The sequence below is a fragment of the Kogia breviceps genome, chromosome 3 (assembly GCF_026419965.1).
Source record: "Kogia breviceps isolate mKogBre1 chromosome 3, mKogBre1 haplotype 1, whole genome shotgun sequence".
NCBI lineage: Eukaryota > Metazoa > Chordata > Mammalia > Artiodactyla > Physeteridae > Kogia > Kogia breviceps.
Window position 1 is genome coordinate 171,112,450 of NC_081312.1, and position 27,231 is coordinate 171,139,680.

Here is a 27,231-nt window from a genome sequence, read left to right on the forward strand (position 1 = left end):
ATAGATGGTCAGCACAGAAGTGAGAATACGCCCGACGAGGCAATCTTGTCTAAATGAACTGGCCTCTGCTCCAACACATCTCACAAGGACTTGTGGGGACCAGAGGGAGAGTGTGTCCACAGGGAGAAGTCTCAAGTCAGGAAAGGGTGCAGGTGGCAACCCCAAGGCCCTCACACAGCTAAGGATAGAGGTACAGTCACTCAACTGTCCCTCAGAAAACATGGTTTCCCCGTTATTGCCTCCCTTAGGCCATTAGGACTATAGATAGTCTTATAAATATGTATATGTAACTATACGTTATAAAACAACATTATATCATGTAGCAATAGTCTGTGTAACTCAAGCACCACGCCCACCTCCTTTCCCTGGAGTCAGTTAGACCAAAGGCAGCTCAGAAGTGAGCAGATCCCAGGTGTCTCACTAAAAGGAAGGAGAGATGGACCCGGGCTCCTCAGGTTTTCTGCCAAGGAAGTCAGATCTATCAACGCCAAGACGGTAAACCAAATGAATTTTGTTTCATCGAGTGGGGGCCATCGGTTTTGTTGCAAACCCTTTTTGAAAAGGGGCAGAAAATAAGCGAAGATTGCTGACCACCACTTAGGCGGCAGTGGGCTTTGTCATGATCTGCTACCATGACTCTGAACACGAGGCCAGAGGGAAGAAGACACCAGGGGTCCGGAGGCTTCTCTGTCCACATCACTTACCCCAAAAGGGCACTCATCTCCTGGGCTGCTCCCCTTCTCCGATTGTTTTCATTAGGGAGTAGACGTTGTTCGTGTATACATGTGACAGGCACATGCAGCAGATGTGAAATGCGTACGTAATTCCATATTTAGCTGGTTATTTTCATGTGTCCCTTATGTCATTCTTAAAACCCAAGTCTTACCTCCAGTTGATATCAACCTGAGCTTAAGCAGATAGTAATTTGTTTCTGGCTTTGTTTGCTGGTCCCGGCAGAGGAAGTGACTGAGGTTCCATCACGCTTGTCCCATCGTGGATGTCCTTGTACGACATGGTGTGCCGTACATTTAAATGTCTATTTAACAGTCAGTTCTTTTCTTATCCTTTTTTTTTTTTTTTTTAACAAAGATTACTCTGACAATGACATGTCAGGCAAGGAGATAATCTTTCCTTACTTCAGAGACAGGATATCATCTTAATAAGGCAGCTAATAAGAACGTTCACAGGTCAGAAAGTGAGAATGATGGAGAGACTTTAATGGAAAAACCATCTTCATCTCTGAGTAATGATTAGATCACAAAGCTGGTTGAATTAAGTTGACTTTTTATTTAATGCAAAAGGAGGATGAAGGTTGTAATTCTGAGCATAAGCTTTTTTTTTTTTTTTTTTTGAACTAGAAACTGATATTTTACTTCAGATTTCATAGAGAAAAGGTGGGATTATCGTTGCCTTCTGCACAGAAGGAGCTTATTTTCCCGTTAGAAGCGTTGTTCCCTCCAAAATTCATCATCTTCCCAGCCAGCATACATCTTCCTCTGCCTCTTTTTCCTTTTCCCTAAGCTTTCATATTCAGCAAAGGAAAAATCGATGGGTGCCCTTTGTCCATAAATTTAGTTTTCTTAGATTAAACCCTATAGTGGAGAATTTGATTTTTATAAAAGATTCCATTATGAGTCAGATAAGATCAAACGTCTTTGCTAAAGAGAGTAATCAACTTTCCTCGTGAGTTTTTTTTTTTTTTTTTTTTCCTTTCTGAGTTTAAATTTCAACAATCAGTTTTTATCTCCTGATTTTTAATTTTTTATAGCGAGTTAGCTGTGCGCTGGTCTGTCACTGCCTAGATGTGTCTATTTCATTCCGGACACGGGAGAAAAGTGCAAGAAACAAGGACTAAGGCTTCCCACTGTGAAGCTGAACAATTACTCATCTTTCATCCTTAACATTTATTTCCTCACAGGATCAATTAAATGTGTGAAAAAAGCGCTTTTTTGCATTGCTCAACTAACTGCTGAGTCACCTTGCACTGTCGTTGGCTTAGAAAAACCGTTTGGAGTTTGTTCCCATCTCTGCAAAGTCTCGTGATGATCTGAGTCTCCTCCTGGGGTGTCATCAGCTCTTGGATCAGCGGTTGGAAGGCGGTGTCAGGGCCGGAGCCCTTCTCCCTTCTCTGAAGGCAAGTTGCTGCTTGCTAGGAGGCTCCTTCTGAAACTGAAGTTCGGCTTCCATGGGGGATTTTACGATGCAAATATTTTAAGTACAACTTTGAAGATTTTGCCATTAAAAACAGTCTCACGTGGCTCAGGGCCCAGCCGACTGCAAACTACAAGGGGGAAGTGCCATAAATTGCTGGCAAGGGACAGGAAGGAAACAGCCCAAATTTCTAAACCAATCGTGACCTTGGTGAATGATTTGGTTTCAGGGTTCAGCTCATATCTGACTTGCTTTTATTCGGCTCTCGTTATCAGTGGCAACAAACTTATCACGGTTGTTTATGGTGGGATGAAATGGAGCAGACATTAGCCTGACAGCCCAGACAGAGGCGGAACGAGGACTTGCCCTGAAAGCCGGGTATTTTGGAATCGTGCAAAGCTTTGAACTTGGCTTGTGGGGGCCTCCAAGTGAATTTGTCCTGCACATGCCCTTGACTTGCAACTGCATTTCCAAGGCTTCTTCAATGTTATCTGCATGGCTTGCCTCCCACTTGAGCCTGAGGAGCTCGCCCTCTGGTCCAAGCAGCCAAAGCGTGGACACAGAGTCTGAACCAGCCATCAGAGGGCACAGCGGCCCCTGGCTCCCACGTTACCGGGTTGACTTATGCGTGTAGTGCTTTACAATTTGTACAGCATTCTCTTCTTTCGCATCCCCAAACCCTGTGAAGCACGTTAGGGAAATGAGAGTCCAATTTTACGCATGAGGCAATGGGGATTCCGAGAGTTTGTGACTTGCCGGTTGGTGAACAGCCCAATCACAACGTGGAACCCGTTGTCCTGAACCTGTGGGGTTATAAGGGTTTTATCAAAAGTCTGGCTTTTTGTTTTTAACAATTTAAAATTCCTTACTTGAGGGTAATTCATTGATTGGGAAAAGAAACGCAATATAATGCATAAAGAGTTAGGAAATTAACAATGCCCTGAAAATAAATTGTATTAATCATAATACTATTTGCGTGCACTTACAAATACATATGTACATATATTATATACATTATGTGAGATAAATATAACGGTTCTATAATGGTTTACTTTAGTCCAAAAATGCCTTTTGAAATTGACAACCAGCCAGGCCTCCATGTGGATCTGCAGACCCCACTGGGTCCCTTGTTGGTAACGACTGTTCCATGCTTTGGATCCTTTGCTTCACTATTTAAACCTCTTAGACCAGAAAGTATGTATTTCTAAGCCAGGTTTTAATGTTGAGAAAAGAAAGAGTCCTATGAGATTAAAGGCAGACAAATTAAAAAAAATAAAATAAGGGTCTGCACCATGGGGAAAGCAGGATGCATTAGAACACAGAGTGGCCACAACAGAAAGCCAGTCCTAGCAGGCGAGTTTCTAAAGCAGATGCAAAAGAGACTCCCAAATGCTAATACAAAATAGAAAAGATCGCTGGGAGATTGTGCAAAAACACAATAACAATTTGCATTAAATCATCAGCTGTTTTCAGCACAGATGGGAAAAGCCTGTTACAAAATGTTGTAAGACATTTGCGGCGGGTTTCAAGCTGGACAGGCATTAAAAACATTCTTAAGCTTTTCACGTTGGAATAAAAATGTAAATCATTTTTAGTCAGGAGTTCTTCTTTACCTATCCTTTTTTCTTTGTATTTGATTTTATTTTTAGTAAAGAGATGACATACTAATGGCCAAGGGGAAACGATCCATTTACAGAGTTGGGTAGATAAAATTTATCTTCAAAGAGGCAGAATATTAATTATGCATAGGAAGAAACTTTTACTCTGAGACATTCCCAATGAAACCAGTGGCTTATTTCACTCCAGATCCTAATCAAACACAGTCACAGCATCTGGAGAGAAACACAGGAGGTTACTGGGTGTGTTTCAGGGCAGGGGGCAGGGTCGGGCGGCTCAGAAGGATGGGACACCTCCTCCAGGAGGCTCTCCGGGGTTTGCCCGCAGCTTCACCGTACAGCTGTGTCCATCCTCTGCTCCTTTAAATGGGCTGTGGGGTTGTGAAGCAGGAGCCAGCAGCTGATGCTCCAGGGCCCACTCCTCTGATCCGTGGCCCTGGAGAAGAGACGCAGAGAGCCACAGACTTCACGTCTGGAAGAACCGTCTGGCCCAAGGAAACGAGTTTCCAATAACGGATCCAGCTGAACGAGACACTTCCCTTGGCTCCAGCTCTCCTTCCCGTAAGCCAGGAAATGTTCTCTCTATTCATTAGGGGATGGCTCTTCAGGGACTTCTAATCTCTGATTGGCTACTTCATACACTGTGGTAGTATCTTCCGCTGCCCATCTGAAGTCCTTTTAGGGTTCCCTCTGGATTAATTGAAAGACATGGATATCCTGTTTGTGTGATCTATTCAAGGTAATTGTAAGGCCACGAAGAGACCAATATTGATTTTTAAAGAAGATGCCACTTTACAAGGCATGAAATGGACAATGTGTAATGTGGAGTCAGTTTAGGGAAAGTCATTCATTCATTCACTCACTCGTTTGTAGTTCCCACTGTGTGCCGAGTTCTGGGTTAGATTCTGGGAACACTCCAGCGAGTAGCACAGTCTTATTCTAATGGGGGCTTACTGATACCAGTCAGAGGGTGAAACTAGCATGCGGAGAACGAAAGAGCGTTAGGGAATAGAGAATGAAAGGAGACAGGGATCTTCTGTTTCAGGAGATCACAGCTGAGCAGAGGTCTGAAGGGGCGAGGGAGCCCTGGGGCTGTCTGAAGGAAGAGCCTGCCTGGGAGAAGCATCCATAAGTGCAAGCGTGAGGCCACCGTGTGCCTGGTGTGTCGCAGAGCAGTCAGGAAGCCGGGCTTACGATTTGTCAGGTGACTGGGCTGGGGAAGAGGAGGGTAGTGATCGGAGCTGGATGAGGAGGAAGTGAGGGCTGGAGTCAGGCGAGGACAAGAAGTGATACCGGGCCCGCGGGGCCAAAGGATGGCTGGAGCTGGGGATTAGAGCTGGTGAGTGGGTGATCCGAGGAGCGATTGTGGAGGGGTATGGAGGGTGTGTCCACGGGAGAAGGTGGCCCATGTGAGACGGTCAGGCACCGAGAGACCAGTATGGCAGAAGGAATCTTCTTCGTGGGTGTTGAAATCAATCACAGCAACGAAGATGGTTGCAAGACAGTAGCTCAGGTGCTAACATCGTCACAAGATGGAGGTCTGGTAGAAACCTGCCACCAAGAGTGGAATAGCACATATTGTAGCCAATTCGCAGCTGCAAAGAATTGGGGGAGGGGGGTTGGGGAGAAAGGAGGAGGAATGCCCTGGAGCATCAGCAGGAGGGAGAGGGACACCTCACCCACGGCCAAGCCCGACACATGCACGGTGTTAGGGGAAAACAGCCACCCCTGGGAAGGCCGTGGGATCGACAGGAGGAAGAAGTGGTGGGGATGGAGAAAGCCCTCCGGGGATGTCAGACAACGTTAGGAGAACAACCCAGACCTCTTGGGCGTCTTCTGATGAAGTGAAAGGGGGTGCAGAGCAAGATAAAGTTCTGTGGTCTCTGAGTGGGAGGTAGAAACTCAGTTCTAACCATTGCCTACTTCTCAGATGCCAGAAAGCAGGAGTCTAGCAAAGTGTTAACGGTCCCCTTTGCCTAGGAGTGTGCTGCTATGACTTTGCATCTCAGCAGCTGAAATGCCCAAACCCGCTTGATGACAATAGACGTATCCATCCATCCATCCATCCATCCATCCATCCACCCATCCAAGGGCTGATATATACCAGACAATGTGCCGTCACTGGGCATTCAGTGATCAACTAAAGAGACATAGATATTCTCATTAAAACTACAGTCCAAAGGCAGAAGCAAACACTAACTAAATAAACACACTAATAGATGTAGTACGTTAAGCTATGACAAGGGCTCTCAAAAGCAAGTTGCTATGAGAGAAAAACAGGAGGAGGGGACATAATTACAATGGGGACAGTGAAAGGTCTAGTGAGTTGAGACCTGAAGGATCCTGCAAACCTAACAATTTGGCAAAATATCAAGAACCTGGAAACTTCATAACCTATGGTGTTGAGGTTTCGTTTTCTAAAATGGAACTAACGAAACAACCCAAAAGGTGGACGGATTTATACCCAAAGCAGTTTAAAAAAATTGTTTGTTACAAAAATTGGACCTAAACATGCAAAAATAAGAAAACGGTTAAGTAAATCACGGCATATGATGTACTCGTATATTGACAGTTATTAAAGTGAATATAGCATGTATATATAGGAGGTTAATTTTTTCTCAGTAAATCACTGCATGCGGATCATGGAAGCTCTAACACATGAAGATCTCTGATACACTTTACTACGTCACTTAGTATTAAGAGTAATAATCAAACTTGGAAATACTGTTGACGTGGAATGATAAAAGTGTGCCACATTTTAATCCCTTCCTTTTCTTTTTATGACGCTCTTATTGTACCGTAATATGTAACAAGAAGCCCCAGAGAAAGAAGAGGGCTTCAACCAGGTGACTTTTGACAAGACTTTGAGTTTTGTTGTTTATGGACTGAGAATAGTAGAGAGTTGTATGGCCTCTGTACCTCACACAGCTGCTCTCACGGGTCCTTAAGTTCTTGCCAGTGAGTTTAAAGCCCTTGAATGTTTCAAGTGGCTCCTGCCTCAATTTTTTACCATGTAACCATCCCATGTTCTCTGGGTAAGTGTCATGGATCAAAATTATTTTGACCCCTCTTCAAATCTGCTTGCTGCGTGGGAATTCGTTGGTATTGACCAGTGACTTAAGCTAAAGAAATTAATAGAGAAACTACCTTCCACTGAGCGTGTGTGAGAATTTTATTTTTTTTCCTCAAAAAAAAAAAAAAAAAGCTGCATGCAACAAAGAGGAGCCCGAGAAGTTTTCTAAACCCTCAGGTTGGTCCAACAAGAAAAGCCTTACAGCCTGTTTCCTTCATCACTTATTCAGTACCTGGAACAAGCTTACATCTCTTACAATGATGAACTCTTGGCCTGATTTTTTCTGACTGGCCTTTATCAACAGATTTTAAAGTTTAATCAGGAAAAGAATTGTTTAAAAGCTTAGCTTTTACAAATACCGGACGTTAAGAGCTCTCACTTAGCTACGGAGTGATATTCAGGACGGACAGTGAGATCCTAGAGGGGGAAGAGCATCGGACGTTCTCTACGGGGTGGGGACCGCCCTAGGATCTCTCTCCTCCCATTCATGGCTCAAATCACGACTTTTCCAGAATGCGTCCACCAGACGACTACTTTGCACTAGAGCTCGTATTGAGGGTGAGCCAGAGACACCGAGAAATCACGTAACATACTGGGAAGTTTAGGTACAAGTTTTCCAGCCCATCCTTGGGAGGATGATGAGGGTGGAATGAGTAGCAGGTGGCTTTTGAATCCTGAAATGACAAGACGCTAAGGCGTCTGGAGCCATCTGATTAGTATTTAATAACGCTGGCCATTAGGAGACCGTCAAAGATTCATGATCTGCTCAGGAGTGCCAACTTTCCTTTTGAAACTTGGAGAGACTGGCGAAAATGTTGGCTTTGGCAGATGGGCTCTTGGCATGCGTGAGTATCGATCGCCCTTGCAGGGTAGGAAAGGCTACTGTCTCCCTGATTAAAAGTTTCTTACAAAGGAGAACACGAGGTGGTCCGCGTCGTTAATAGCCTACATTTGAGAGAGCTCCACATGAAGGAGTGTCTGTCGCCAGGGTGTCCATCCGACTTTAATGGATCTGACAGCGTTCCTTTTCCCTTTCAGATGCTGTGTCCTTCTTTAGTCCGACTCCATCATCGTGCCTCTTCCCTTTGCCCATTTTCTCTATAAACCTTTCTTTGCTGAGATCTATGGTTTCTCATGTGAAAATGGGACCCTCAGTTGGAAAAAAAAACTCACGAATACTAAGACTTTTAGGGACACGCATGTTAAATCCCATTTCGGTGAATCTGAAGGTGAGATACTGCAACACCTTGCAAAGTGATCCATCCACGCTGCAGGACTCGAGTCCATTCAAATCCAGATGAGACTTTGGCCCATTGTTTTAAAAAAACAGCTGGATCCCTTCAAGACCCTAGAGGTGCACCCTGAATCCTTGGTCTTGGGTGAGCCCTGAGGCCCGATTCTGATGTTTAAATCTCCACGTTGATCTTTTCACCCAGTTAACCTCAAGGATTTGTTTAATCCCAGCATTGTGTTTCAGGCTTATTTCTGGCTTCGGTTTACGTCTCCTCTATGCAAGCCCTCTTTGGTGACGCAGCCTCCACTGTCTTTTGGTTTGACCAAGCAGCTCAGCTGCATCTCTCCAAACGGGTTCCAGGCTTGGATCACCCTTTGCTGTCCCCAGATGACACCCAGGACGCTACATCCATCACCTCTGATAGGTTAACTTCGTGAAATTAATTGACCACGAAAGTAACCTGGCTTCTTTCTCAGAGTAGACACTCAATAAATGTTTGTTGAGTGAATGCTTCGCCTGAAACTTTATTTAAAGGACTTGAAGTTTTTGCTGTAGTGTCTTTCTGACTTCCCTTTTGGCACTTAAAGCAAGCATGCAGTGTTTCTGTAACCAATGAGCGAGAGACAAGAGAGAGACGGAGCAAGGTCTAAGAAAACAGACGTAGGTATGTTTGAAGTAGAAAAATTTTTTAAAGGCAAATACTCCTAGACTCTTGAGTGACTTTGAGAGTTATTTCTAATGAAATTTGACATGTTTTAATAAAATTCAGTGGATGGAGTATTGACCCCCACCTTCATCCTTGAAATGTTGGTGTTCCTCTGGGATATGTCCTGGGCCCTCTTCTCTTCTCTCTTTTGTCCCCTTCCTGTTCATCCCTTCTACTGCCACCTGTACGTTGAAGACACCCGGCCCCCATGTCCCTGGGACCCTCACTTCTCCCGTGGTCTTCGCTCTGCTTTGCTCTTGTCTGCGGCACTGAGGAGCCACTGCCTCTGCTGCTGGCACCCTCTCGGGGTCTACCAGTGCCTGTGCCCGAGGCCCTGGTCTCTGGGGGCCCTCAACCTCCCATTGAGGCTCACTGTCCCTCCCCATTGCCCCCCATTCTTGTTTGTGACACAAATCAGTGCAGTGTCGAGGGGCATGGGCTCAAGTCAGCTGCCCTGGGTTTGGATCCCAGCTTTGCCACTTACTCACTGGATAATCTTGGCTTTTAACTCCTGCAAGCCTCAGTGTTCCCATCAGTGAAATGGGGACAGTACCCCATCTCAGTACCTACCAGATAGGGTTGTTAAGACGATTTATCAATAACACAACTGCATAGTCCCATGCTTAGGACCTAAGTGCCCCCCAAATGGTAGTAGTTTTTCTTCTTCACAGATTCCTTTGTGAGAGTATCTCCTTCAGTTTTTCCTGGCAGCCCCCTTCTATCCATGGGGCTCAGAGGGAGTTTGCAGGGATGTTCAGAAAACTGGATCTTAAACAGTCACTGGGCTCTTCACCCTCCACCCACTGGTCCCTCTCCTGTTCCCTCCTCTCCTCCAGAAGATGCCTTTTTTTTTAAACATCTTTATTGGAGTATAATTGCTTTACAATGGTGTGTTAGTTTCTGCTTTACAGCAAAGCGAATCAGTTATACATATACATATGTCCCCATATCTCTTCCCTCTTGCGTCTCCCTCCCACCCTCCCTATCCCACCCCTCTAGGTGGTCACACAGCACCGAGCTGATCTCCCTGCGCTATGTGGCTGCTTCCCACTAGCTAGCTATTTTACGTTTGGTAGTGTATATATGTCCATGCCACTCTCTCACTTCGTCACAGCTTACCCTTCCCCCTCCCCATATCCTCAAGTTCATTCTCTAGTAGGTCTGTGTCTTTATTCCCATCTTGCCCCTAGGTTCTTCACGACCATTTTTTTTCTTTCTTTTTTTTTTTTTTAGATTCCATATATATGTGTTAGCTTACAGTGGTGGGAATGTAAATTGATACAGCCACTATGGAGACCAGCATGGAGGTTCCTTAAAAAACTAAAAATAGAACTACCATACGACCCAGCAATCCCACTACTGGGCATATACCCTGAGAAAACCACAATTCAAAAAGAGTCATGTACCACAATGTTCATTGCAGCTCTATTTACAATAGCCAGGACATGGAAGCAACCTAAGTGTCCATCATCGGATGAACGGATAAAGAAGATGTGGCACATATATACAATGGAATATGACTCGCCATAAAAAGAAACGAAATTGAGTTATTTGTAGTGAGGTGGATGGACCTCGAGTCTGTCATACAGACTGAAGTAAGTCACAAAGAGAAAAACAGCAGATGTCTTTTATAGACACTGACTGTTGGAAGCTCTGGTGTCCGATTCATCGCATGCTCAGAGCTCGTGCATCCAGGCTGGGACCCCGCACCCGGCAATCTTCCCAGTGTTATGGATTCGACTCTTCCCCGAGGAGCAGAGGCCGCCACTACTGTCCTCCAAAGAGCTAGCTCACCTTGCCCGGCCTGCGGATGAGTGATAGACCCTTGCTTCCTGACGGCTGGGTGGAGACTTTCAGGATATTTACTACAACTTCTCTTTGGGTCTGTTACTCTTCGGAGGGCCTTTCCCAACATGTTTATACAGTAGTTGTTTAAATAACTCCGAAGTCATAATTTGTTTTTGAAGCTTATTATTCTGCTTAAGTTCCTTGAATTATTAAGATGATCTGGTTTCTTGGGAAGTAGTTGTGTTTTAGAGGAATTTAATTGTCTACTGCAGGGGACGGTTGGATACTGTCTGGGGGTGGGGGGACTCCCCCCCTCCAAAAAAAAACCCTATTAAGTCTACTCGTTCCTTAATTTTCCTCATTCAGCTGCTCAGTCCCAGGTAAGAATACGTGTCCATTACGCAGCTTGCACAGATGTTGCAAGAATTCTCAAACGGCCCCTTCTTGCCTTCGTTTTTGTTCTGTTTCTCTTGCAGTGAGGAGGGCCCATCGGAGAACACAGAAACCCGTAGAAGGAACGTCCACCTGGTGGACACACCGGGGCTGAGGAACACAGTGAACAGTCCCTGCTGGTCAGGACCAGGCCGTCCTATGGCCATAGGGTGACTTGCTAGATTATTCGGTGCCATCTGCACTGGGAGCTTCTGGTTGGGACTGCAGCCTGAAGCCAGACCGGAATCAGCGTTATCAAGTCACCCTGCAGCTCAAGGGCCCCACGGAGCCTCATGGCCTGTGACAAAATGTTCGACTTCCTTAGCTTGACTTCAAGGCTCTCCATGACCCAGACGCACCTTTCTGGCCTTTTCTCCTTTAGGTCACATCTCTAACTTGCCCCTCCCATCCAACTGCATCCCTCCTTCCTGTCTGATCTGGGTCCACGACGTTCCCTGGACTAAAAGGTCTCCCTCCGCCCTGCCCTCGCCACAGGCCATTCTGCCTGCCCGGATGCAGCTCGCCCCTCAACGTCTAACTCAATTCCTGTCTCCTTCCCGTAAAACTTTCCCCCAGCTGCTCTGTGATCTCTCTCCACACACACCTCTTCGATTACATGTGCTGCCCACTGAGCGCTTCTCACGTTTGGCGTCTCATCGTTGGTCATGCCTGTGGGTGCTCACGTCTTACCGGTCTCCCTGGTCTGCCCGCTTCCCCGGGGACGAAGCTTGCACTCTGTGTTTCTGTGTTTTCTCCATGGGCCTCCTCTTCTGGCAGCTTCCCTGCAATGTTCTTGATTCATTGATCAACTTAAAGCAAGTCCAGACTCTTTGGGAAACTTGCAGCTCGTCCATCCTGTAATTCCCTGCCTAACCGCAGTGCAGAAAGGCAACACGATGGAATCCATGTCACTCTGAATGAGGGCGGAGAACTAGTTCAGATCAGTTCAGCAGGCACTGAGCACGTGCTATGGGCTGCACATGGTGCCAGATATCTTTTTTAAAAGATACATTGGCTGCGTAATATTCCATTGTGTATGTATTGTGTATGTATTACTCAGCCATAAAAAAGGATGAAATAATGCCATTTGCAGCAACATGGATGGACCTAGAGATTATCCTACTAAGTGAAGGAAGTCAGACAGAGAAAGACAAATATCATGTGTTATCACTTACATGTGGAAACTAAAAAAATGATACAAAGTAACTTATTTACAAAACAGATATAGACTCACAGATACAGAAAACAAACATATGGTTACCAAAGGGGAAAGGGGAGGAGGAATAAATTAGGAGTTTGGGATTAAAATATACACACTTGGACTTCCCTGGTGGCACAGTGGTTGAGAGTCCGCCTGCCGATGCAGGGGACGCAGGTTCGTGCCCCGGTCTGGGAGGATCCCACGTGCCCCGGAGTGGCTGGGCCCGTGAGCCGTGGCCGCTGAGCCTGCGCGTCCGGAGCCTGTGCTCCACAATGGGAGAGGCCACAACAGTGAGAGGCCCGCGTACCACAAAAAAAAAAAAAAAAAGATAAAATATACACACTACTATATATAAAATATAGATAACCAGCAAGGACCTACTGTATAGCACAGGGAACTGTACTCAATATCTTGTAATAACCTATAAGAATCTGAAAAAGAATATCTATATATGTATAACTGAATCCGTTTGCTGTACACTTGAAACTAACACAACATTGTAAATTAACTATACTTCAATTAAAAATAGAAGATATACTGGGTGCAGCTTTTCCCTTCAAACAGCCCACTGTTTAGGAGACATTTCCGACATGAAAGAATTAGGAAACACTTAGCCCCGAATAAGAGGCCATATCCGTTCAAGTGCTAAATGGATTGAACTCCAAAATCCAGACGAGTGAAAGAGGTAGCAAGTGGTGTGGGTTCCAGGATGCGGGGGAGCAGAGAAGGGAACCTCAGAGGGCCCTAGGGAGGAGCCCGATGTTTCAGGGGGTAAGACAGGACTGGCGATGCTTTCCACCAGAGGGACATCAAATACCTCAAAACACAGGGTGGGGAAAAGAAAATGATTGAGCGCACGTTGTACAGCAGGCGTCACGGAGATGCCAACTCATTTATTCCCCATGTCCCTGCAAGGCTCACCTTATCTTCCTATCACAGAGGAAGAGTCACCAGGAGAGGTTGAGTAACTTGCCCAATACACGGGCAGTACTGGTAGCCTGGCTCTGGTTCAGCCCATTACCAGGGAGTCGGTGCTGAGTGAGGAGCCAGAGCTGAGGGAGGGAATGCCCTCTCTGGAGCAGCCCCCTTCCCCACCCCTCCATGTCCAGGACCTACTCGTCTCTTCTCCTAAGTTGCAGCTCAGAAGGGAGGGAGTGTTCAACTTAGGAAAGAGACCTGTTCTCAGCCACTTCTACCATAGCTCCCCCATGATCCGCACGGCCTGGTGTTCACTCCCTGTGTGATGCCCCCTTCCCCTCCCCCTCCCCCCGTCTGCGAGCTGCACCCGGTGACAAGTTTCGGTGAATACATTACAGCAAAAGTGATGGGCTTTTCCACGACTAGGTTATAACAAACGGTAACTTCAGTCCTGCTGGCGCTCTTTCTCTTTGGCTTTCCTCGTGCATTCCCTCTGGTAAGACAAATTGCCATATGGAGGGGCCCACAGGGCAAGGAACCGAGGGCCTCCTTGGTCCAGCGTGTGAGGAATGGATGCTGCCAGCAGCCATGTGTTGGAGCAGATCCTTCCCCAGTTGAGCTCTCAGATGATACTGCAGCCTCAGCCAAAATGATTGCAGACTCGTGAGAGACCCCTAAACAGACAACACAGCCAAGTCTTACCTGGATCTGTGACCAACAGAGACAATGAGATAATAAATAGTGTTTGGGAGTAATTTGTTATGGGATAATATTTAAGTAATATAAGACCCCTTCTGAATGTGGTCTCTCCTATGGCTGAAGTCTGACCTGTCATTAGAAACCTCTACCATTGGTCACTTCAATTGAATTAGACAGTTAAAAAAATACTATCTGAATGGCATGCCAATCCATACGTCTGACTGGATTGCCTGGTCCCAGCAGGTGCTTACATGAGGGAGGCTGAAAATTCTAACACTTTCTTCCATTATCAGAAATTCTGGAAAGAGGCTAGAGAATCTGCATTTATAAAACCACATCATGTGCAGCAATATTCTATTTTGGTCTGGATGGTAGTTGCTTCATGAAAATGTATTAAGCTGTACAGCTATGCTTTGTGTGTTTTTTTCTGTACTTACCTTATATTTCAATAAAAAGTTTACTTTAAAAAGTGTTGCTGGTTGATGGTAAGGGGCACACGTTTGAGATCCATCAAGCTGCATAATTATGATTTAAAAGGAGCAGATAATAATCATAGCTTGTATTTATTCTTAGGCCGGTCTAAGTGCTTTAGATACATTAATTCACAACAGCCCGAAGAGGTCGATGCTATCTATTATGGTACCCATTTTACAGGTGTGAGAAACTGAGCATAGAGAGGTTTATTATTTATCCAAAGTCACACAGCTAGCGAGCGGTAGAGCCAGGATTCAGACCGAGGTGGTGTGGCTCTCCGTAGAGCCAATGCTCTCAACCAGACAAAATCAGAGACTGGACCACCCTTTCTCAGGCTCCCTTGGCCTTGATTCTACCGGGTTCTCTGTCGTGCTGCTGCCTCAGTGCAGCTCTCTGAAAGGCCACGCAGACGAGTGGGGCAGCTTTCTGCAGGCCTGTGCCTGTTGACAGAGCCCACACCGTCCCCTCCCTGCTTCTGGTGGAGGAGGGCTGGACGGCCACCTCCAGCGGTTTTCTGTTCCTTGTCCAGGACCAGCTCCAGACACCAGCGCTCTACCCCTTCCCTCTGCACCACCCAACCTCGGCGAAGAAAGGTAACGCATCTCTTGGTGTCATCTTCTCTCAGCCACGGTGAGTCACAGGCCCACAGAGGGTTTCCTCTCTTTCACAGGGATGTCTTGAGGGCAGAGGCGGGTTCACAGGGCTGCTCAAAGAGCTTCCGTTCCAGGCCCCTCCCTTGCAAGGCCCCTTCTGAGAAGACCTTGTGCCTTCTGGGAGAGTCATAACTTTCTATTCTTTTCCTAGAGCTCCCCTGACTGTGTGAGTCTCACACCCTAGTTTCAAGGCCTAGATGTGTCCCCGCTCCAGGGGCCCTTCCAGGCATTGCCTCCAAAATGAAAACTCTTGTTCTGCTCCTCTTCAGCCTAGCTCTCGGGGACTTGGTGACGAGCCCTTAAGTGCTGTTCTCTCTGCCCTGGTCTCTCCCACTCACTGGGACGGCGTGCTCTATCCTGGCGTCCACTTTTCCTGGGTTGTGAGACCCAGGTATCAAATTCCCTTTTCCTTCCAGCCTAGAACAACAGGTAAGGCCCCTCTCACCCTGGTTCCCAGAACACAGTCAGATCCCCTTGCTGGAGCAAGGAAACCAGACCCCAGACTTCGCCTCCCTCCCCTGACACCCTCCCCCACCCCATGGATCCCCATCTCTGGCCTTCCAGGGGCCGTGAGCTCATGTTCTTACAATGCAGCCCACATCCCACGTATTAGGATGCAAGAAGCACCGTAATTACCTCTGCAGCTGATTTAAGCTTCCAGGTTACACACAAAATGTTGGGAGCTTGCGGGAAGGGACTCTACTATGGTTATCTAGAATGCACATTGTGGGGGAATCTTGTGATAAAGGTATAAAGAAAATCATTTTTTTTCTGCCCTGGACTTTGGCCAGGAGAAATGTCGAGAAATACTTTTGTGAATAACCATTCACAGATTTCAACAATTGTTCACTCTTGATGCTAAAGTCTCTGTGCATGAATGATTTTCTCATTTTTATGCAGAATTTTCCCACATGTTTGTTGACTAAAATATTACTAATCTAATTTCCTATTAAAAAACTCATTTCCAGCATCGCAGAGCTGAAAGGTGCTACCAACCATTTATTCTTCAATTTACATACAACAAATCCTGTAATGTGATGGGGGCTTTTACACAAGGGTGGCTGCAAGCAATTACATGGGCAAAAAAATATTTTAGTCCAGAGCTGTGTGCTGTGTTAATTTCATCTGTTGAACTCCCTTGAGATTTCTCCTATTGTTAAACTGCCTGTTGATGTGGATTTAGAGAGCAAACTCCACCAAGTACAGCAATTCAATGTTATAATGCTGTTTGTGCTCTAATATTTTCCTTTTAATTATAATTTGGGAAATTGGGGTTTATTAGAAAAAAAGAAGGCATCAGACTGGAATAATTTATTCCATTTTTCTCCACTCAGCACCATGACAAAGTGGAACATTTTCCAGGTGAAATATTGATTTGGAAAGGCCTGGAAAAATTCTTGATGTCACAACAGGGCTCTGGGGTGGACTGGATCTCATGATCCCTGGCATGGAAGGAGCATGGGGTCTGGACTGCTGGCCTGGGGGCGCTGTGGCTATTGGGAAGCGTCCAGGGGGATATTTCAGAAGCTAACTCCAGGTCATGCGGAATTATAGACTCAGATCCTACAGACTCAGGTGTGGTCAGGCTAGTGGATCCCATCTGTCCGTCCATCTCTCCAACCATTCTTCCATCCATTCATCCATCCTTTATTGAATGTTAGGCATATATTATGTCCCTACTTTTGTATCTATTTTGTATCTATTTTAGGAGATGCAAAGTGAATATTTAAAATTCTTTCATTTAGTCACTCAACAAACACTCACTGAGCATCTATGTTCCTGGTGCTATGGTATGTGCCAAGGACACAAAAGTGAAAGTTGGAGCCCTGCTCTCAGTACCACACAAACCAATCAATCCTTACAAAATACCTTAATGAGTGTTATCATAGAGGGACGGGGGCACACTAAATAGAGTGGGGGAGGGGGAGGGGAGGAGTGGTGGCCAAGAAACCTTTCCAGAGACGGTGTTAGATGCTCAAAGGATAAAGAGGAGGTCGTTCCCAGAAGAGTAAAAGACATATATGTTTTTAAAACAGCTTTACTGAGGCACAATTGACATACAATAAACTGCACATATTGAAAGGATGTAATTGATAAGCTTTGTCCTGTGTTTACACCTGTGAAATCACCATCACAGTAAAGATAAGGAACATACCCGTTAGCCCCAAATTTCCTCGTGCCCCTTTGCAGCCCCTCCCTGCTGTCTACTTCAGCCACAGGAAACCACTGATACTTTCTGTCAATACAGATTAGTCTGAATTTTCTAGACTTTGATATAAGTGAAATTACGTAGTACGTATTCTTTTTTGTCTGGCTTTTTTCACTCGGCACAATTATTTTGAGATTCATCCATACCATTGTATGCACGAATGGTTCCGTCTTTTTTTGTTTTCCTGGGTGCTATTCCATTGACTGGATTTACCATCGTCTATTTATTTACCTGTGGATGGACACTGGCATGTTTCCAGGTTTGGCTGTTATAAATAAAGCTGCTGTGAACATTCAGGCACAAGTCTTTGTACGGTAGTAGCTTTCTTTTCCTTTGGGAAAATACCTGGGGGTACAATGGCTGGATCTTATGGTGGGTATGTGCTTAACTTTTTAAGAAACTGCCAAGCCCCAATGTTCGAAGCAGCATTATTTACAGTAGCAAATATATGGAAGTAACCTAAATGTCCATTGGCAGATGAATGGATAAAAATGTGTATATGTATACAATGGAAGGAAATTCTGCCCTTTGCAACAACATGGATGGACCCAGAAGGTATTATGCTCAGTGCACTAAGTCAGACAAACAAAGACAAATACTGTATGCTATCACTTATATGTGGAATCTAAAAGATAAAATGAATGACTATAACAATATAGAAACAGCCTCTGATAATAGAGAACAAACTAGTGGTTACCGGCGTGGTGGGAAGTTCAGATAGGGGCGGGGGATTAAGAGATACAAACTATTCTGTACAAAATAAATAAGCTGCAAGGATATATTGTACAGCACAGGGAAAATAGCCAAGATTTTATAGTAACTTAAAATGGAGTATAATCTATAAAAATATTGAATCACTATGTTGTACACCCGAAACTAATATAATATTGTTTAGCATAATCAGCTATACTTCGGTAGGAAAAAAAAAGAAAGAAACTTGCCAAGCTGTTTCCAAAGTGTTTGTACCGCTTTAACCCCCCACTAGCAGTGTAGGGGAGTCTAGTTCTTCTACATCCTCGTAAAAGGCATTACACCTTTCGTCTGTCATTGAGTGCAAAGGGTCCCGAGGCTCCAAGACGTAAGTGCCTGGAGCTGTCAGTCACAGAAGGTCCCGCCCACCCTCCTCTGCCTAACCATCAGTGTACCTGGCTCATTTCAGAACAAGAGCAGCCTCGGTGGCTCGTGCTGGAGGCCTGGCGGAGGGCACTGGCCGTGATGCAGTCTCACAAAGTGGAGACCAGGCTGGTGCTTTTGTTAACCAGCCCTTCCTCGAAATGCTGGTGCCCTACAGACACTGCGCCTTCACGGTTTTTCCTCATGGGAGGTTTCCACGGTGTCTACCTTGAAGGACCCCAAGTCCTGCCCAAATGGATGTGACTAGCCGTGAGGAGGAGTATGGAAAACAGCTCCATGAAGCCCTAAAGCATCTTTCCCTGTGCGCTGGTCAGCCACCCACCTTGCTTTGTCCTGAACCCACCGCAGAGTCACACCCCAGGCCCCAGGGGAGCGGGCAGGCGCATAAAGGACTCCTGCTACGTCCCTTTGACCAGCCTTTACTTCACAGACCTTTTTAAGCTAATTTTTCCTGACATTTCCAATAGGCCTTTGAAAACGCGGTGATTGAGAGAGCAAACGTGTGCTCCGTAACGTGCCTCCAAAGCAGGGGGGGGTTATTACAGCGAATCTGTACCCTCCGCCTCGGGCCTGAATCATCGGGGCAACGAACGGCTAAGAAGGTTAAGAAGCAAATGCTGGCAGGCGGGATGTGTGTGTCCAGAGAACGCGGTGGTCTGATCGGCCAACCAAGTGGGCGTGAGTTTTCCAACACTGACCTGGGAGCAGTATTCCTCCTCGTCTTTTCACAACCGCCCAGAGCAACGCAAATCAGTCTTTGGCCTTCTCGCCACAGTCCTCTGGCTTCCTTCTTCTGGGGAATCTGGATTCAATTTGTGTTTTTGTGTTTGTACCCCAAGGTCTCCAGGGATTAGGTTTATGGGAAATATGCTAACAGAGGAAATCGGCAAAATGAAAGTCGATGTTTGCTATCACACATTCCCGTGGTGAGCTGGCCTTTGGAAATTGGTATGTTGGCCTGGCAGGCCAGGTCGCAGACGTTGGGGAAAGTGGCTCCAACCATTCCTTGCCCAGAAGCAAGCTAGGGACACAAGAGAAGCATGGTCTGTGATTCCAGATCAAGCCCAGAAGCCCAGGGGTGGCATAGGGAAGACAAGTGACCAAATAGGCCGATATTGCCTGAAGTAGCTATGGTTTCTAAATTTTGTGGGTATTTTGGGGGTCAAATTCCCCAAGATCTGCCTTAAAGGGGGTCTCATCCCCCTGGAAAATGTTCCTGTATTTTTTCATGTCTAGACGCAGCGAGGAAGAGAAGGCGTTGGTGAAACTCATGGGGACAAAACGGTAGCAAAACGGTAGCACTGGAAAAGAACTCGGTGACCCTCATCCAAACTCCTGATCAATTGAAGCGCAGGAAGAGGGGCTCAGTGATTCTCTTGAGCTGGTTGATTTGCAAACTACGTGTATAAGCTGTGGCTATAAATAGCTCTGGGGTAAAAGCAAATCCACCATCAAAGAGAATCATGACACACGGTGGGGGGGGGGGGGCGCATCCCAACAGAACGCTCTGCCCTAAAGGGAAGGCCTGAAGATTCTACACCATTTTCATGAGAATATGGCGCTCTGTGCTGATTTTGGAAGGCAGCCGCCACTTTGTTCACCTGCTCTGTACCTTTCGGTTCCTGCATCTTCAGCACTTGGCTTGTCGCGACCCCATTTCTACCCCCCAGCTCCTTTTATCCATAAACGTGTGGAGCTTCCACTGTTCGAGGAGCATTGTCTTTGCATCTTTTCCGATACTGTTCTTGCTGCTTGCTCCATATGCTTTCGCAGTTCAGACAGCTGATGAGCACATCCCGTATTTTTTGAGGTGGATGTCACTGACCAACAGAGACATTGGCTCGCCCATGGGTCGGTTGTCTTTCAGTGATCCAGTATGATCTGGCTGGGGAGAGGGGCTGCGTTATCTTAAATGTGGTTGTTTAAGGTGCTGTGGGCAGGGCACGCTTTGGGACCGTAACTCCAGCACCGTCGTGTGTGGGGATAGCAGGTTAGTATATCCAGCGTCTTCCCCAAATTTACCGGACGCCAAACCTGTTTGCAGAGTAAGCATACAGTTGCTTCTGGGCGGATGGACCAATCAAAGCCTGGATGGATTCACTGCTGAGGGATAAAATCTAATGTTTCCATCTGTCGGCTAGCTTTGGTTGCTTGTGTTTGGCTCCTAAACATTGCTCAGATTTTCACTCAGTTCTTCCTTTTTCTCATAAAGCAAAAGTTCTTAAAGTGACCAGGAATCTTCATTCACTATCAAGTACCATCTACACGTGAGGCACTGTGCATTGCCCTTAACAGATGACAAAGAACGTTTTGCCTTGTGACCTCAAGGGACAAATGTTGAGTTGTTCTTTTTTTGTAGAAGCTGCATCTTTCTTCAAATAAGATTTGATTTCAAAAGGTAAAAGTCTGTTGGTTTCTCCAAAAAGTCAAATAGACCTACATACTTTAAGAGCTTGAAAGGGACATCTAATCAGCTACAATACATACTAGTATGTTTCATTTCCCATATTTGAGGTCTTCCTATCCTGCTGTCTCCTGGGTATAAGAGTCAAAGGAAGAAGAAGCAGAGAGAGAATTATTCTTCCTATGGCTCTGTGGTGACCTTGGGGGTTTCTGTTCTCATATCCATTCCATCTCAGATGAGGAGGTTAATGCAATCACACCAGTTCCATTCGTCTTGCCAGGTCGACCAGGAAGGTGTCTGAGACCTGATTCTGGCCAGTGAGACATGAGGCGACATCTGTTGGGGGCAGAATCCCAAGAAAGAGAGAGTGGGTCCTTCTGTGTTTCTGGACATGGCCACGTGTGTGTTTGGTAGGGCTGCCACAACAAAGTACCAGACTGCGTAGCTTAAACCGTAGAAGTGTGTTGTCTCACAGAAGTCCAAGCTCAAGGTGTCAGCAATCTTGGTTTCTTCTGAGATCTCTCTCTTTGGCTTGTAGATGGTGCTCTTTTCTCTGTGTCTCTACATGGTCTTCCTTCCGTGCGTCTGTGGCCCAATCTCCTCTTCTTATAATAATGCTAGTCTGGGGCCTTCCCTGGCGGTCCAGTGGTTAAGACTTCACTGTTCAATGCAGGGAGTGTGGGTTCGATCCCTGGTCAGGGAACTAAGATCCCACGTGCTTTGTGGCCAAAAAACCAAAACATAAAACAGAAGCAGTATTGTAACAAATTCAATAAAGACTTTAAAAATGGTCCACATCCAAAAAAAAAAAAATCTTTCAAAAAAAGAACACTAGTCTGATTAGGGCCCATCCTAATGACCTTGTTCTGCCTTAATTACCTTTTTAGAGACCCAATCTCCAGGGCTTCCCTGGTGGCGCAGTGGTCGAGAGTCCACCTGCCGATGAGGGGGACACGGGTTCGTGCCCCGGTCGGGGAGGATCCCACGTGCCGCGGAGCGGCTGGGCCCGTGAGCTATGGCCGCTGCGCCTGCGCGTCCAGAGCCTGTGCTCCGCAACGGGAGAGGCCACAACAGTGAGAGGCCCGCGTACCACACACACACACAAAAAGGACCCAATCTCCAAATACAGTCAAATTCTGGGTCCTGGGGGTTAGGACTTCAGCGTACGAATCTGGGGGACACAGTGCAGCCCATGCACTGGGCATGACACGATGCCTGGAGCAGCCGTGGCCGCCTCGCCGCAGCCCCAGGATGGGCCCAGCACAGCCGGCAACAGGAGGCCAGCAGTCGGCGGCCTGAGCTGCCCCCTGTGCTCCCTCCCTCCTTGTGCGATGACAAATCTCCTTATTGTTTTTTTTTGTTTTTTTTGTTTTTTTGCGGTACACGGGCCTCTCCCGTTGCGGAGAGAGTTGTGGCCTCTCCCGTTGCGGAGCACAGGCTCCGGACGCGCAGGCTCAGCGGCCGTGGCTCACGGGCCCAGCCGCTCCGCGGCACGTGGGCTCCTCCCGGACCGGGGCACGAACCCGTGTCCCTTGCATCGGCAGGCGGACTCTCAACCACTGCGCCACCAGGGAAGCCCTTCCTTATTGTTAATCCAGGTGGAGTTGGGGTTTCAGAAGCAGCCTATGGGAGGGACATAAAACCTGAAAAGTGAAAAGATGAGCAATTGGTGTTTGCAAAGCTCCTTTGAAGGGGAGAGAGGAGCACACTTTGTTGCTTCTTCCTTGGGAGGCTTGATTGCTTTCCCCAGCTTGCGAGCACGCACACACACTGCCCAGGCCACTCACCCCTGGCTTCCGGGAAGGGGGCCGGAGTCCTCACCTCCATCCTCAGTCACAGCCCGCGTCTTCCTCCAGCCCTGGCTCCAGGCAGGCAAGAGCCCCATCGTGCCCCCTGAAACACACCTTCGCTGTGCGGCGTCAGGTGAATGGAATCCTGTCCCCTTCTCTTTTTCCTGCCAGGCATCGTCTACACGGAGGGGATAAGCAAAGACTAAGAGGAATTCTCATGCCCCTAAAGCAGAGATCCCGGGCATTTTCAACACACAGAGATGTGGTTGGTGCTACCACAGTAAGAAATCACGAAAACGAGCATAAGCTGTTCTGAAATCACATGGGAGGGATGTGTTAGGAAATCTGGGGTTCAGGGAAGGCTCTTAAACCAAGTGTCTCTGTCCTATTCCGCCCCCCAGAGTGTAGGGTGGCCGAAGAGGGGGAGGGAAATGGGTCTCCTTTGCAGCCCGTGGCTGCACTCAGAATCCCGGTCTGCTCTGTCCCTCCTCTGAGACAGCCAGTGCCAAGTTCATGCCAGGCAAACTTCCCTCAGGATAAGGATGGCTGCCAGCCCTCCAGGGCAGGGAGTCAAGCCGGGGAAGAGCGGGGTTCTGAGAACATCACGTTACACCCTCGAAAATGGTGTTAGGGAAGCACAGGAGGGAGGTGGCTCCAGGAACAGAGAAAGAGTACAAGAGGGCCCGGGATTGTGCCGGGACAATGGGGGCCTTGCAGTGCTCTGTGACACTGCGGGGACTCAGGTCCTTCCGGGTCGGGGCCTCCCGGGCCGCCCACACCAACCCGGCCCCCGTCACTCTTCTCCCGCACCGGTGTCGCTCTCCACCTGGCACCGACCCCCTGAGGGCGCCAGCCACGCCGCGGCTGCGGAGGAGAGCCCCGTGCAGGGTGCTGACCTCGGACACCTCTTCGCATACACGGCAGACCCTGTGTATGGGGAGAAGTCCTGATTCAGAACTCGGAATTTGGACTCTCTGCTAATCAGGTACTTTTCCTCTGGCTGCAAAATAGTTTTGTTTCGGTTGCCAAGAAACCCTTTTCTGATGGACTATGGAGTTGAGTGGCTACAGTACAATAATATGCCATGCAGATGTCGGGAGAATAGCACAGTGCCCAGCTGACAATCGGGCCATTTCTCATGGTGGGCATGTCATACCGCATAAGTGTCTTCCCAGATTTTCCTCACTGGGTGCAGAGGCGCTGATTTGTGATTGCAAACGCAGGATTCCCTCCCCAGGTCTGAGGCATGACCCCTCAGGGAGCTACCTGTGTCTGGAACCCAAGTCAGATTTGTTTTATAGGCTGATATCTTGCAGGCTGTTAGTCTGAGTGAACCAGTCTCCTAATGATCAAATCATTATAATGGCGTATTTGTTTGATGCCGGGCAATGAAATATTGTTACCTCCATTGGGCTGGCTGTCTACTGTGGGCCTGATCTCATAATCTCTGCTTAACAGAAGCCTCCTTGATGCCTTTTGTAGTAAAGAACAGGTACCTGATAGAAGATCCCTTTGGGGAAAGGACTTTCGTGTCATTTAACCAGCTCTGAAAGCCCTGATAAAATTAATGTGTTCTTTTACTTTAGAGACAGACGAGGGTGGGTCATGCATTGTTTGCCAGGCACTTTCCTAGCGAACGGCTACTGTGGGCCACGAGGTGGGTTCATATCTGTTCGCTGAGAAATCAGATACAAGCGCGGGTGGGGTTGAGGTTGTCGATTAGCACGAGGCCTCAAGTAGATGCTTTGTTTCTCACCCTGATGGGCTGAATTTAGTGTTCGAAATGTGGCCCGAATAACATCAAAGTAGTCCAAAAGTTGGCTTTCACACATCTTTTAGTGGATAGAATTGGAGTCTTGTCTATTTTTTTAAAGAGTTATTTCCCCTGCTAGCAGATAGTATTCCATCTGTGACAGCCAGGTTCTTTAAGTGCAAAGCAACAGCAACTCTGCTGACCTTAATCTGAAAAGGAGTTTATTAAAATAATATTGAGTGGCAAATATATCTAAACTATTTGGACAACGAGGGATCCAGAAGAGCCGTTATGAGGGCACCTAAAGGACACCTAAATCCGAATACAGTGGCTTCAACCATTTCCTGTATTTTTATTACTTTGAGATTCAAATGTCAGGAGAGAGTAATTTGTTCAATTGCTCTAAGGGATAGCTCCAGAATTCCGATGTAGAAGGGACTTCTGCACTGTAACGAGCACAGTGCTTGGGGTGATTTTGCAAAGGGGCGTGCGAGGGGGGCAGGTGGAGGTACTTTGGTTGACTTGTAGCATCTGAGTCACTTCTGAGAGCAAAGAATACACACCCACCTCCTGGCCAGCGACAGCATAGTGTACCTTGACTGACAGACCTTCAAGATTGGGGAAAAGCAAACAACAGATTCTTTCCACCCCACCTTCTTTAAGCATGTTGTTGGTAAATTTTTATGACTTAAGCCTCTGACAGTTTCTAGGGCCTAAAAGGGCAGCTGCCCCTTCTTTCTAGAGCAGCACCTTCTGTTTCCATGGCCGTACCATGGGTTGTCTACTCAATGTCCATTTCTAAGCCCCTTCTTTGCTGGCAGAAGCCATTTCTCACAAAAAGTCTTGAAAAAATGCCATGCATTGATTTTGGCATTCTCTCCTGCAGCTGGTCATGTGACCTAATTCTGGCCAATTAGACACAAAGGGAAGTCTGGCTGGGATACAGATTTGATGTTGCAAGCTGTGGCAGCCATTTTGGGATGGTGGGGACAAGACTAAGGTGAGGTCAGTGAGATGGGCAGATTTCAGTCCTCATGGGTCAAGTACAGGAGGGCCACACAGATGCTCAGATGGAGATTCCTTGATGGGTCCCCAAGAGCAGGGGCCAGGGGCAGTCAGCTGCCTCCCCTTCCCCCAGGACCCTATCCCTGAGCAGCTGGCAGGTCCTCACTGCCTGCCTCCTCTGCCGCTTTGAGGGGAGGGATCAGCCAGGGCTGGGGGTTGAGGGAGCTTCTCACGGGAGGGGATATTATGGGCCAAACTCTTGGTGAGGACCTGGCTCATCACTGTCCCAGGGACGTGAGAGGAAGGCCTCAGCATCCCACTTCACCACTCACCATGGCCGACCCTCACCCTGGTCTCTGACTCCAGACCAGAGGGCTTTAACAACTTGGCATTAAATCTCTTTGGCTGTTCATGCAGCCTTGATGTTGGGCTACACAGTGTACTGATCACTGTGATTTTATATATTCCTGGAGCTCGGCTATAGCTTTGTATAAAAGCTCTGGAGACTGGATGGTCTCTGGTTCCCTAGACTAAGTTCCATCTTGGTGATGTGACCAGCAGCCCAGTCCCCTGGGAGCTGGGGACAGGTCGGGGGGTGGCAGCTAAAGCCCTGTTTCTCCCTGCCCTTCTTCTCTAACAGTTGCAACTGCTCCCCAGCTTGCGCTTCTGGATTTCCCTGGTACCTCTGCTCTTTTTTGTCCACAGAATGAATGAGTACTGCTGGGCTAAGAGACCCAAATGCATGGCATAAAAAATTAAGTGTTTATTCACTCATATGAAAGCAGCTCAGAGGCAAGCAGTCCAACACTCAAGCTCCTCCTATCTTTCTGTTTGGCTGTAGGATGACTGAGATCTTCAGCTTTCTAAAATGGCTGCAGGAGCTCCAGCCATTATGTCCACAGTCTAACTGAGAGTAAAGAAAAGGACAAGCAGCTCCAGGGGCGCTCTCCCAGAAAGCCACTTGCATCTCCCTTGCCCCCTCCTAACTGCAAGAGTGGTGGGAAAGACAGACTCTCAGCTGGGCACATCATCACACGAAATAAGCTGGCATGCTTTTGCCACGGCAGAGGGGAGACTGGATGCTGGCCAAGCTCCTGGCACTATCTTCGGCATCTTACTCTTCTTGCCTGTTGACACGGATGCCGACCACTGGCAGGAGGGCAACCTGTGCTCTCTGGCTGCCCCCCATGAGCCCCATGCCACCCTCCTTTCCTTCCTCCTCCACGTTTACAGCTGTGGTCCCTGACCGGCTGCACTGCAGTGGGAAGACCCAGTCCCAGGGCCCAGTCCTCTCCTAAGCCACCTCTCCAATGACAGCTCATTGGCTGTGTGACCAAGACAGAGCCTTGAGCATCTCTGGCCTTAACATACCCGCCTCTGTGACCAGCAGTGCTGGAGGTATTTCTGGGTGTGCCCTGCAGAGCAATGTTTAACGCTGTACAGGATGGCCTTGAGACCTGTCCTCACCAGAAAGGACTTAACTACCTAGGCTTCTGGAGAGGGTCATACAGGTCTGAAATGGCAATAGGTCTGCATGTGGGTCCAGCTGGAAAAGTAAACGTGATGAAAGGAAGCATCTTGGCAATGGAGGTGTCTGTGTTATTGACCTCTCCTTGTGCTTCCCGGAGGTCTGGTGTCCATCAGCACAAGAGATGCATGAGCCACCATCCCCATTCTCACACAGTTGCTGATACTTCTTATTTATTAACCATCAAATATTAATAGTAGTGTAGGTCCCTTTTTGATGGAGTTAAGAAGTTTTCTTTTTTTAAAAAGTATTTTTTAAAGCAAGGATTCCTTTTATTTTTATTTTATTTTATTTTATTTTTTTTTTTTTTTTCGGTACGCGGGCCTCTCACCATTGTGGCCTCTCCCGTTGCGGAGCACAGGCTCCGGACGCGCAGGCTCAGCGGCCATGGCTCACGGGCTTAGTTGCTCCGCGGCATGTGGGATCTTCCCGGACTGGGGCACGAACCCGCGTCCCCTGCATC

General features: G+C 47.3%; 1 protein-coding gene across 30 annotated transcripts in view; it reads left to right on the top strand.

The window, feature by feature from the left end:
• Positions 1 to 27,231, top strand: part of PARD3 (par-3 family cell polarity regulator) — a 704,173-nt gene that overhangs the window by 647,390 nt on the left and 29,552 nt on the right. For 18 of the 30 annotated variants that reach the window (XM_067030330.1, XM_067030326.1, XM_067030325.1 and 15 more), the window contains one exon: positions 14,822 to 14,922. The exons of 7 other annotated variants lie outside the window; for them this stretch is intronic. In XM_067030330.1, coding sequence (XP_066886431.1) covers positions 14,822 to 14,922 — 101 coding nt within the window. Of the gene's footprint in view, positions 1 to 1,918; positions 3,026 to 7,878; positions 8,575 to 14,821; positions 14,923 to 27,231 lie in introns of those variants that run through there. 5 more of the 30 variants (XM_067030341.1, XM_067030349.1, XM_067030351.1 and 2 more) reach the window with 4 other exon arrangements.